At 46.7% G+C, this 12082-nt stretch overlaps 1 protein-coding gene across 1 annotated transcript; it reads right to left on the bottom strand.

Annotated features, from left to right (window-relative positions):
* Positions 1 to 7785: 7785 nt before the first annotated feature.
* LOC114907601 (IQ domain-containing protein F1-like) lies at positions 7786 to 10343 on the bottom strand. The gene is made up of 4 exons (XM_029243319.1): positions 10335 to 10343; positions 9153 to 9290; positions 8979 to 9041; positions 7786 to 8232 (listed from the first exon to the last, which is right to left on the bottom strand). Exons 1-4 carry the CDS (start codon positions 10341 to 10343, stop codon positions 7786 to 7788), a joined length of 657 nt encoding a protein of 218 aa, XP_029099152.1.
* Between the last annotated feature and the right edge of the window lie 1739 nt (positions 10344 to 12082).

Genomic DNA, 12082 nt, shown 5'->3' on the forward strand with positions numbered 1-12082 from the left:
GGGGAAATAGTAGAGTACAATGCATGGGACAGTGAAGGTACAAGAAGCACCTGTTTGAAGATAAAGGTGTTTGGCCATGCCCCTGGGAGACCCACATCTGTTTAATGCCCCCATTAGTCTGGCTCCAGAGTCTAGTCCCTAGTCACCATTGTCCCTGCTGTCCCTGGTAATAATCATGGAGCGATGACATTCATCCCACTTCACAGATGAGGAAACTGAGGTGCAGAGATCTTACTTGGCTTAGTCTGGTCTCACAACAGATTAGGGAAGTTGCCAGGGACTGGCGTGTTGGTGGATGTGGTGACCCTAGGGGCAGGGAGGGTGCTGAGGCTTTGAATGTCACCAGGACCTGCTCGGACTGAAGCCAGTGGGAAGGGAGGAACCTCCCTGGGGGCTAAGGAACAGAGGGGTGACACCATCCAAGGGAATTTTTTGTGGGTATGCTGGCCAAGGAGCCTGAGGCGAGCATGATGGGGGTGCATCTCCTGGGGCTAGAATAAGGGACACAGGGAACAAAATACAAGCACCCCTCATGACCACTGTGGGTGACCCACAGAAGTACCAGCATTCTGGGGTCTCCCTATTCTTCCACCCCACCCCCACCATTCTCTGCCACCTCTACCAGAATTTCCCCCTAGAGGTTCTCAGTAGACCCCTTCAGGGAGGGGCGGAAAGAAGAAAGGAGGGGTCAGTGAGGGTGTCAATGGGATCAGCCCTCTGAATATGCTCCCAGCCCCAGAGCCTGCAGGGGAAGGAAAGCAGGTCTGCTGGGAGTGGCCTGTGCTAAGAGAGCCCTTCCCTATCAGCCCCTGCCTGGGTCATTTCTTTGGCCTCCACCCCCACACTACAGCTAGGTTACCCTTGAATGCAGGCCCCACCACAGCTGTCTTCCTGGCAGCCCCTAATGGAGTGACTTCGTAGGTCTGCACCCTGAGAAATCCCAAACCCCCTTATAGATCTCCACTATGGTCCTCATTGGATCCTACTGTAGTCACCTGTTCACTGATCAGCCTCTTCACTCACTGGTTCCTAGAGGACAGAGCCTGAGCCGCTTTCACATTTGTGACCCCAGAGGCTGCACAATATCAGGACATAGTAGGTTAAAAATAATTGTTCATTGAATGTGTAATAAATGGATGAATGAATGGACTCCACCCCTAGCCCACTCCTCTGGAGACCCAAAGGCCTCAGGGCCTGCAACCCTTCTCTCCATGACTAGGGACAGATCCTGCCATGCCCTGCCTTGTCCGCTCTGCTTGGGGTGCGCTGAAAATCCCCAGGTCTGAGATGAGGAGTCTAGAGCATTTTGGGGCTAGGAGAGAAGGGTAACACTGGGAAAACCTGGAAGAGAGAAAGGGAGAAAACTGGAGGCGGGCAGGGGGCACATGGGGACTTGGAGTCTGAGAGAGAAATGTAGAGAGAAGGGCAGAAGAAAGTGAGACAGAATGTCACTTTTCAGGTGATACCCAGTGGCAGCCCTGAATCCTCAGGCTCTCCCCACTAAACAGTCTTGTTGCTGCTCTCTTCTGTCCACGAATGTCCACTGTCCCTGTGAGGAGGTCCTGACAGGTGGATTCTGAGAATGAATACAAGACCCCTTAGTGGCCCAGCTTGGATTCTTGCTCCAGGGCTGTGGGTGGGATGGTTGCCCACAAAAGACTCTTCTTCTTCCTAGTGGTCCCCAGCCCAACTCTGACCTCACCATGGGCATTTAAGACCTGGAGCCACAACAGAACCCCTGGGTGTACCTCAATGAGAGAGAAGCCCTGGCCCAAGAGACACATTTGCTTTCACCCTGGGCCTCAGATCTGGGAGTTCTGTAGGGTCTCCATATTGCTTGTTTAGGGTATTGTGGGGTTGGGGAAGTTCAAGACTGGATAATCCTGTGTGGCTGGCATAATTCAACTCATAACACCAATGATAAGTCACTAGCTACAGGCTTCCCCTTAGGAAAGGACATGCCTTGGTCAAATCCCTTCCCTATGGCCAAAGGCAATTCCTAGTACGGGACATAGCAGTGACCCAGCAGTAGCCAGTATTCCCAGTAGCTGTGGGATGAGTCATCAGCTAAGAAGAGTGGATGTACTACGTCCACATATTCACTACAGCCCACCCCTTCACATCACTCACATATACTTGCTTCCCATAGCAAGTTTTTACCATTTAAAAATAGCTTCTTCAGGATTCATGTAGGTCTTTTCTCCTGGGAAAACTTAGAAGGGTCAGAGAGACAAACTTCAGTCCCTACTGCTACAGTTTATTTTGAGGCCATTACTCACACTCCTCTACCCCTTCGTCTACCACCCTTTCTAAATTCCTTTCACCTTTGACTAGCATTTCTGCTGGTCTAGGCAGTTTGCCTGAAGGGAAGCAGCAGTTCAGACCCTCATCCTTGAGGCACCTGGTTCTCTGGTTAGCATGTACTTCTCAAGCCATGTTTGTGTTCATCTACCATTATACCTGGGCAGCAAAGCAACAAAACATCTTCCAATGACTCACCCAAGCAGCACTCATAGTCTTCCCTGCTCCCATAGTGTAGCAGCAGGCCCTTCACCTTCTTCTCATGATATCAGGGTTAATTATCCCTGCCAGAGTGGTGACACCTTTCATCGCCTGCTTAACTCTTGGCAAAAGGAGTCTGAAGTGACCAGGTCACAGCTGTAGCTTTAAGTTTAATGGGACTCTTACAGTGATCCCTGATGTGTGCCTTCCAACTCTAGAAACTAGAACCTCCAGTGACATGGAGCCTGAAGGTGCAGGGACAGAAAGCACAAACACCCAAGCATATAACTAGAAGGGGTGGTCACAGGTGCAGTACCACTTCCACACATTGGTTCTGAGACACGTACATTGTACCTACTGGGGACTCAGAACCATGTAATGGACATTGATTTAGGGCTTGGGTTGGCAAACTACAGCCTGTGGGCTACACCCAGCCCACTGTTTTTGTACATCCTGTAAAGAATGGTTTTTACATTTTTCAGTGGTTGAAAAAACTCAAAATAATAATATTTCATGACACATGAAAATTATATAAAATTCAAATTTCAGTGTTCATAAATAAAATTTTATTGGAACACAGCCATGTTTATTTGTTGATATGTTGGCTATAGCCACATGTACACTACAATGACAGATTTGAATAGTTGTGACAGACTATATGTGGCACTCATCACTTCCCACTGCTGCTCAGCACACAATAAATTGCAGTGGTACAGTTATAACTGAATAGTGTTTTGGGTACCACACATATTGCTGTGCTGTGACTTATTTTTTATTACCAGTACATATCCATCATGTCAAAACAATGGAAAAAAGTGGACTTTAAGTATCGCACTTTTAAGAAAATGGCAAAGCATTGTGCTCATTATGCAATGACGCTATATAGCTGTGCTAAAAGAATACAATATTGGGACTTCCCTGGTGGTGCAGTGGTTAAGAATCTGCCTGCCAATGCAGGGGACATTTAAATTTAAAAAGGTTTAAATGGAGTATCTCATCACAGCAGAATTTCTCCACAAAAATAAGAAAAGTGAAAATGAGGCTGCAAGCAAAGTATGTTTCCAACTTGCTCATTTGTTAGCCAAGCAAGAAAAGATGTTTACTAATGATGAATTAATTAAATCAAGTTTAATTGCAGCTTCTGAAAAAAATGTGTCCAGAGAAAATAAATTTAACTGTTAGCCTTTCAATGAGAATAGCTGCTCCAAGAGTTGAAGACATTGGGGACAAAATCAAAAGTCAATTAAAGACAGGGCAAATGACTTCAAGTGGATTTCCTTGGCTCTTAATGAGTTGACAGATGTTACCAATACAGTTCAACTGTTGTTCATTGAAGGGGTAAATGCCAAGTTTGAAGACTGAAGAATTGAGTTCTATGAATAGTCTGCATGAAACAAATACAGTTGAGAGTATTTTTTAAAGTTGAGAAAACATTAATTCAGTACAACCTGAAGTGGAATCTGCTAAGATGTGATAAAAATGATAGTGGTGAAAATATGTGTGGAGCAGGGGGAAAAAAGGCTTAGTTGAACAAACTTACAAAGTTTATGAAAATATAAAGTGCTTAAAGCCTGTGTTTATTCATTGTATTATTCATCACTAGGTACTCTGTGGAAAATATTTTAATCTATCGTGTTACTGAACCAGTAATGTCAATGATAAATTTCACTTGCCACTTATTGACAACCATCATTGGTTCCATGAATTTTGATCAGAAATAGAAGCTGGGGCTTCCCTGGTGGTGCAGTGGTTGAGAGTCTGCTTGCCAATGCAGGGGACATGGGTTCGTGCCCCAGTCCAGGAAGATCCCACATGCCGCGGAGTGGCTGGGCCCGTGAGCCACGGCCGCTGAGCCTGCGCGTCCGGAGCCTATGCTCCGCAACGCCACAGCAGTGAGAGGCCTGCGTACAGCAAAAAAATAAAAAATAAATTAAGAAAAAGAAATAGAAGCTGAATATTCTGACTTATCAACCACACAGCAGTTCTATGTCTTAGCAGTGATAAAGTTTTATTGAGGACTTTTAAGCTCAGGGTCAAGATTGAAATTTTTCTGAGCAAGAAAAACTGCCTTAAACTACTATAATCAAACACTGAATGGCAGGGACTTCCCTGGTGGCGCAGTGGTTAGGAATCCGCCCGCCAATGCAGGGGAAACGGGTTCGAGCCCTGGTCTGGGAAGGTCCCACATGCCATGGAGCAGCTCAGCCCGTGCACCACAACTACTGAGCCCACGTGCCACAACTGCTGAAGCCTGCGCGCCTAGAGCCCGTGCTCCACAACAAGAGAAGCCACCGCAGTGAGAAGGCCGTGCACCACAACAAAGAGTAGCCCCCTGCTCGCCGCAATTAGAGAAAGCCCACGTGCAGCAACGAAGAACTAATGCAGCCAAAAATAAATAAAATTAAAAAAAAAAAACTGAATGGCATTGGAAATAAGCTTTTGCTGCAGTCTTCATGTTTTTTAATGAATTAAACCTGAAATTAATGAGCAAAGCAATGTTTTATGTGAAACTTATACTGAAGTAGAGTCATTTTGGCAAATTATTTTTTTAAGATTTTTTTTTATTAAAAAATTTTTAAATTTATTTATTTTTGGCTGCATTGGGTCTTCATTGCTGTGCTCGGGCTTTCTCTAGTTGCGGCGAGCAGGGGGCTACTCTTTGTTGCAGTGCACGGGCTTCTCACTGCAGTGTCTTCTCTTGTGGAGCACAGGGTTTGGGCGTGCAGGCTTCAGCAGTTGTGGCACGCGGGCTCAGCAGTTGTGGCGCACGGGCTGAGCTGCTCCACAGCATGTTAGATCTTCCCAGACCAGGGCTTGAACCCGTTTCCCCTGCATTGGCAGGCGGATTCCTAACTACTGCACCACCAAGGAAGCCCCTTGACAAATAATTTTAAATAAGTAATGTCAAGCTGCTTTATGCACTTCCTGAGCTGTCAAAAGTTAAAACAAGAAGCAAGATAACCATTCTCATGCAAATTTTCAGTGGATATATTCTCTGAGTTCAAACTAGAGTTCCAGCAGCAAGCAGTTTTCAGACTTCCATGTAAGTACAAGAGGAGTTTCCATATTTCTAAACTTTTTTATCTAAGCAATTGAGGAACAACCACCTGAACTTCAATTGGAAGTAATTGATCTGCAATGTAATGACATGCTTAAAGGCAAATATCAAGAAAAGAATCTCATAGGAGTCTACAAATATCTTCCAAGTGATGACTAGTCTCGATTATAATCTTATGCTCAGGAATTTATATCACTATTTGGCGGTGCCAGATATTTCACTTCATACCTATGTGAATGAAAAGACATTTTCAGAGATGACATATGTAAATTTTCATTACAGACAAGCATTAACAGATAAACATTTGCAATTGATTTTGATGGTAGGGAACACTAACTTTTGGTCTTCTTAATTGGGCTAAACATTATTTCCCTCCCACCCTGACGGCCAGTTTTTAAGGTTTGTGGGTGCGACCCCTCTTTCCTTGTTTTGTTGCTGAGGCTGAATTTTTATGCTACTTGACATTCACACTGAAAGATGATCATTAGCCCCACTTCACAGCTCAGGAAACTGGGGCTCTGAGAGGGAAAATGACATGTCTGCAGCCACAGAGCAGTGAGTGGGGAAGCCAGGGTTGGTGTGACCTAGCTTGGTCTGGCTGCAAAGTCCTTGCTCTTTACTCTGAGACACTGAACACAGTAGAGCGAAGCAAGGAGAGAGGAGATAGAAGTCCTTCAGAGCAAGAGCGAGAGACTAGGACCTGAGTGAGACAGGGCAGGACACAGAAGGACAAAGCAAGAAAGACAGAGCTCAAGCCCTAGAGCAAGACAGAGAGCTGGAGCATGAGATTTCTGGGCAATGTGACCTGAAGGACCAACTTGCCAGGGCAGAGGAGATGGAGCTGGGCTGGACATAGGGCTTCTGAGTTTGCAGGTTTAATGGCGAATAACCCAAGACCTTAGACCCCTCCCTCTGCAGGAAACCACGGAACAGCAGTGCCCAGATGGGCAAAAGGACAGCCTAACCTTGACCTCTTAACTGGCCCTTTATCATCACTTAGGCGCCAGTCTCACCCCAGGTGGCAGCTTTTCACAAGAAGGGACTGTCAGAGGTCTCAGCTCCACCTGGATCAATTCTTGCAGAGACTGGGGAGAGGGAGAGGCAGACACAACTGATGGCTTCTCAGCTCTAGGTCTGTGATAGCCTAGGGGATGACACTCACCAGAAGGTTTGGCTAGAAGTGGGTTGCCTTCTTTCCCCACCTCCACACCTGTGGAACTTCCCACACCAACCAGGTCTGGAGGGGAATGAGTCCTAGCCTGCATTCGGGATCAGAGATTGAGGGACAGAGTTTGAGGTAGGAGTGAGGACAGGGGCTATGCAGTCTAACCATTTTCAGTTTGGAGCTCAGACTCTGACTTGGAGGTCAAGTATGAAGATACAGCAGGGAGCTATTGGAGGTCACTGAAAGGATGTGACCGCCAGCTGTACTCACAAGCTAGACCCAGGCAATTAGATGCCCCTCACCCCCTCCCCTGTCCTTGGAATGTATGTTCTGCCTGCCATTCCCACAGTGGGAGGCATTTTCAGGGATTCAGCCTTGAGAGAGTAATGTGTTCTCGAGAACATCTGGGTGGTATATGTGGCTGAACCTCATTAAGGCCTCTATATAAACTTGCAAGCGTCTGGCAAGCAAGTACGGAGATCTACTTGTCTGTGGCCGCCCAAAACAAGTCTTGTAAATAAGTTCCCTTGCTTACTAAACCTGCCTCCTACTAATCTGGGGTAATCTGCCTCTTTCTTCGGTCTTTTCTTGCCCTCCATGTACAGGGGCCAGTTTACGAACCAAAAGGAGCCAGGATCAAGAGCTTGGGGTGGGTGTGCTCCTCTCAGCCATGGGGGTGGCTGGGAGATCACACCCAGAGCAACTAGACCTGGTGAGTGAATTCCTGGCAAAAGTGCTGCTGTGCGCAACAACCCCACCCCTGCCCCAGGCTTCCATTATACACAGCCTTAGGGAGAGGCACCATTTCCATAGACTGAACATGAGTGATGCTCCCTGAGTTGGCAGCATGGCAGATCTGTACCCCCAACTTTCCTACCTATGTCAGACGTTGCTAATCAATCACAGTCTCTGCTCAGTCTGGACAGTGGCTCAAAATCCTCCTCCTCAGACAACCCCTGCCATTTCCTCAGAGCTAGCATATGAGATGCTAACTATTTGCCATCATTGGCCCTGACCTCCTGGAGCTTATCAAGCAGAGAGAAGCTGGGGAAAGACCGCTTCACTGCTTTATTGGAAGGGGAATACACTCCGTCACAATGCAAGGCCCTGAGCCCAGCAAGATCTCGAGTTCGAGATGCAGCTGGTTAGCCGTGACTCTGTAGTGGCCCTTGATGAAACCCTGGGAAGCGCAGGAGTGGCATCTCCAGTAGGCCTGGATGATGCGGGCAGCGTTGAGCAAATGGCAGTAGCGCCAACAGATGCGCCACATGCGGACCCAGGACTGCAGCCTGACTGCCACCCACTCCTTCCGTGTAAAGTTCTCCAGAGCTGTCCGCTGCCTGTTCTCATGCAGCTTCACCAGCTTATGCCTCCACCAGCCCTGAATGATCCACACTCTGAGAGCCACGTGCAGCAGTGTGCTGCACACCAGGGTGCCCCGCCACCAGGCCTGGATCTTTACTACTTCTGGATTACTGATGGGAGGCCTGTTTTGGGTTCTTGGGATCTAACAAGAAAAAAGACGAGACATTTGGAGGATATTCCCCACCCACTTCAGCCCCAGGGTGTGCCAGGAAGGGATCCTGATGCCCTATCAACAATCACCCCTTCTTCTGAACCTCAAGAGCACTGGACAAGGCACTGGCTGGAACCAGAAGACCAGGTAGGTAGGTGTCCTTTCTTTGCCCCACTCTGGTTAATGGACATGGATACATCACATTGACCTCTGAATCTCAGAGCTCCCATCTGTAAAATGGTAGTATATCTGTCCTGGCTACCCAGTTTTACATGGGTCAAGTTGGCCAGCCTAGAGCAAGAATACCATGATCAAAGGGTTATCATAGTCCACCTGAGCCTGACCAGGATCCATGATCCGTCCCTTCAGACCCCACTCACCTACTGGAGAAGTGGCTTCCTCTTCTAATCCTGCTCTTTCATCCTTGACTGCAGCTCCAATCCACAACCTGCTCTCTTCCTCTGTGATAACATAGTATTAAAAGTTCCCACATCCCATAAAATTCTACCTCTCTTATCTCTTCCCCATCTTCACTTCTCTTGACTTTCAAACTTTAAATCTTAATTAGCAAGCAAACATACATGCACACGCTCAAACACACATACACACACACACACACACACACACACACACCATTGATTAAGCCCAGCTTCCCATATGTTGGCCATTCCATTCCACAAACACAACTGCCACATTCCCACCCCCAGCCCCGTGTCACCTGGGTGGGGGGATCATACTGCTCTGAGTCTCTTATTAGCATCATCTACTCCCTTTGTTGCAGCTATATTCTCTTGTTTAGCCTAGAAAAATATGGGGAAAGAGGACAGACAAGAATGAGTTTATTCCTGTTCTTAACTCTGGAACATACAAAAGACACTAGCCACAAGCATTAGGACACAAAGACCAGAGACATCCAAGTCCAGGCTCCTCCTGCCTCTGCCTTCTCTTAAGTTCGGTGATGGTGCTGGTGGTAAAGATTTCAAGATCAGCTCATTCTGCTGAGGCTCATTTTTGGTGTGTTCATGAATTGTTTTGGGCTGGTCCTTCTCCTGCAATCAGCAATTAGGGGAAAGGCAAGAGGGAGGCTGCTCTCCCTCCCTCTCCATTAAGTAACCCACACATCCCAGCGTACAGGGCTTCCCAGAGTATTCAGATGTCAGGGAGATCCCCTCATCCCGAGAGATTTATGGGGCCATCCCTAAAAAAGCCTAGTGTGTCAGTCTCTCTCTTACTCACCATTGGTCCCACATGGATTGGGTGTAGATGGTTCAAATCCCCTCAGGTCTGTGTTCCTCTAGTCATGGCATGGAGAGAAAGTGGGGGAGGGAGACCTATGATGTCATAAGGGCAGTTATGACTCAAGCACCAGGCTGGCTCCCGACAGTTAAGCCCCCTGCAAAGAAAAGACAGAAGTGCTGTCCATTCTTTTCTGCTGGAAATGGCCAAAGCCCTAGCTACAAAAGCAAGACACCAAAAATAGTGGCCCATTGATGTAAAGGTGTATAAAGGTAGTCATTGGTGATATCCCCAATTGGTAAAATTGGGCGTTGATTTAATGGTTTATAGTCCATTCAAACTATAGAATACAACATAACTGTTGAAAAATAATGAATTTGATCTATGTGTACTGATGAGAAGGTATACCCAAGATGTATTTGTAAGTGAAAAAGCTGAACATCATTATGATCCCATTGGATGGGATATAAAACCATCATTGGATGGGATGGTAAAAAACTGTCAATGTATATAATTATACACGTATGCTATAAACGCAGATAAAGAGGGAGAAAGGTATATAGACCAAACTGCTACCAATGATTACCTTAGAAGAGTTGAATTGCTGACCCATTCATACAATACCAGGGAAATCTGTGAGGCCCCCAGGACGAGCAGTACTGCTTTCCTTCCCCAGCAGGCTCTGGGGCTGGGAGCATATTCAGAGGGCTGATCCCATTGACACCCTCACTGACCCCTCCTTTCTTCTCTCCTTCCCACTCTTCCCTGAGGGGGTCTACTGAGAGCCTCTGGGGTGAAACTCTGGTAGAGGGTGAGAAGAATGGTGGAGAAGAACGGGGTTGGAGAAGGAGGCTCACCCCCATCATGCTCACCCCAGGCCACTTGCCCAGCACACCCTCAAAACCTTCGCTTGGATGATGTCACCCCTCTGCTCCTCAGCCCCTGGGGCAGCTCCTCCCTGCCCACTGGATTGAGTCTGAGCAGGTCCTGGTGGCATTCAAAGCCCCAGCACCCTCCCTGCCCCTAGGGTCACCACATTCACCAACACCCCAGTCTCTGGCCTCTTCCTGTCTGAGTCTGCCTCCATCTTGGGACCCAGCCCCCTCGTTTACCCAGGCTCCATATGTGGGATCTTTCCTGTGCCCTTAGAGCGCAGGGACTTTAATTTCTCCCTTCAGTCCTCAAATGCTCATGGATCCAATTATGAGGAGCATGTGTTTAGTGGCCATTCATATATCTTCTTTTATGAAGTATTGGTTTAAGCCTTTTGTCCACTTTTATTGGATTGTTTGTCTTTATTACTGAGTTCTAGAAGTTCTTATACTCGATATGAGTCCTTTGTCAGATACATGTATTGTAAATATTCTTTTCCTAGCCTGTGACTTTTTAAAATGCTGTCTTTTGATGAACAGATGGTTTTAATTTGGATGAAGTCCAGTCTATCAATATTTTATACTTAGCACTTTCTCTGTCCTAGGAAATCTTTGTCGACTCCAGGGTCACAAAATAATTCTCATGGGTTTTCTTCTAGAAGCTTTATATAGGTTTAGCCTTAGTTTTTGTTTAGGTCTGTGATCCATTTTGAATTAATTTTTTTTTTTTTTTGGCTATGATGTTAGATAGGGGTCAAGATTTTTTTTTCCAGTGAAAAATGTATTTCCTTTCTGCATTGAATTATCTTGGTACATTAAAAAAATCAATAGACTGTGTAAATGTGAGTCTATTTCTGGCTTCTCTATTCTGTATCATTGATCTGTTTGTCTGTTCTTACTCTAATACCACCTGTCCTGATTACTGTAACTTTATAGTTTTTCAAGACAGTAAGTCTTGAAATCAGATAATGTAAATCCTTCAACTTTGCACTTCTATATCAGGAATTCCCCAACTGCTCATACAGTTGATTTTTGTATATTGCCCTTGAATCTTTCAGTTTCGGGGGTGCTTTTTTTTTTTTTTTGGTACGTGGGCCTCTCACTGTTGTGGCCTCTCCCGTTGCGGAGCACAGGCTCTGGACGCTCAGGCTTAGCGGCCATGGGTCACGGGCCCAGCCGCTCCGCGGCATGTGGGATCTTCCCGGACCGGGGCACGAACCCGTGTCCCCTGCATCGGCAGGCGGACTCTCAACCACTGTGCCACCAGGGAAGCCCTCGGGGGTGCTTTTGATTTTTATTTATAAACAGCTTTGTTGGAATATAATTCACATGTCATACAATTCACCCCCTTAAAGTGCACAGTTCAATGTTTTTTAGTATATTCACAGATATTTGCACACAATACCATAGGTATCTTGCCTGCTTGCTAAATTTTCTTATTCCAGTAGTTTTCTCGGTAGATTGGGGGTGCCTGTATGCCAGTTGCGGGATCTGGAGGTGAGGTATCCTCAGTGGCTTGTGGTGGGCTTCCTGATGGGGTCCACAAAGTGGTTAGTAGGACCTGCATCCCTTTGATGTTTTGAACCCTACCTGCTGTTCTCTCAGTTCCTCCCCACCCCTCAGTCATGCTGCTCACCTCAGTGTTTTGAAAGGAGTAAGAAATGCACACCTCAGTGACCCCTGGGGCTGTGACTCTGAGAGGGTACCAAGGCCTCATGATGACCAGGGGGGTC

The sequence above is a fragment of the Monodon monoceros genome, unplaced genomic scaffold (assembly GCF_005190385.1).
Source record: "Monodon monoceros isolate NGI ecotype Baffin Bay Population unplaced genomic scaffold, NGI_Narwhal_1 Super_Scaffold_3, whole genome shotgun sequence".
Classification (NCBI taxonomy): domain Eukaryota; kingdom Metazoa; phylum Chordata; class Mammalia; order Artiodactyla; family Monodontidae; genus Monodon; species Monodon monoceros.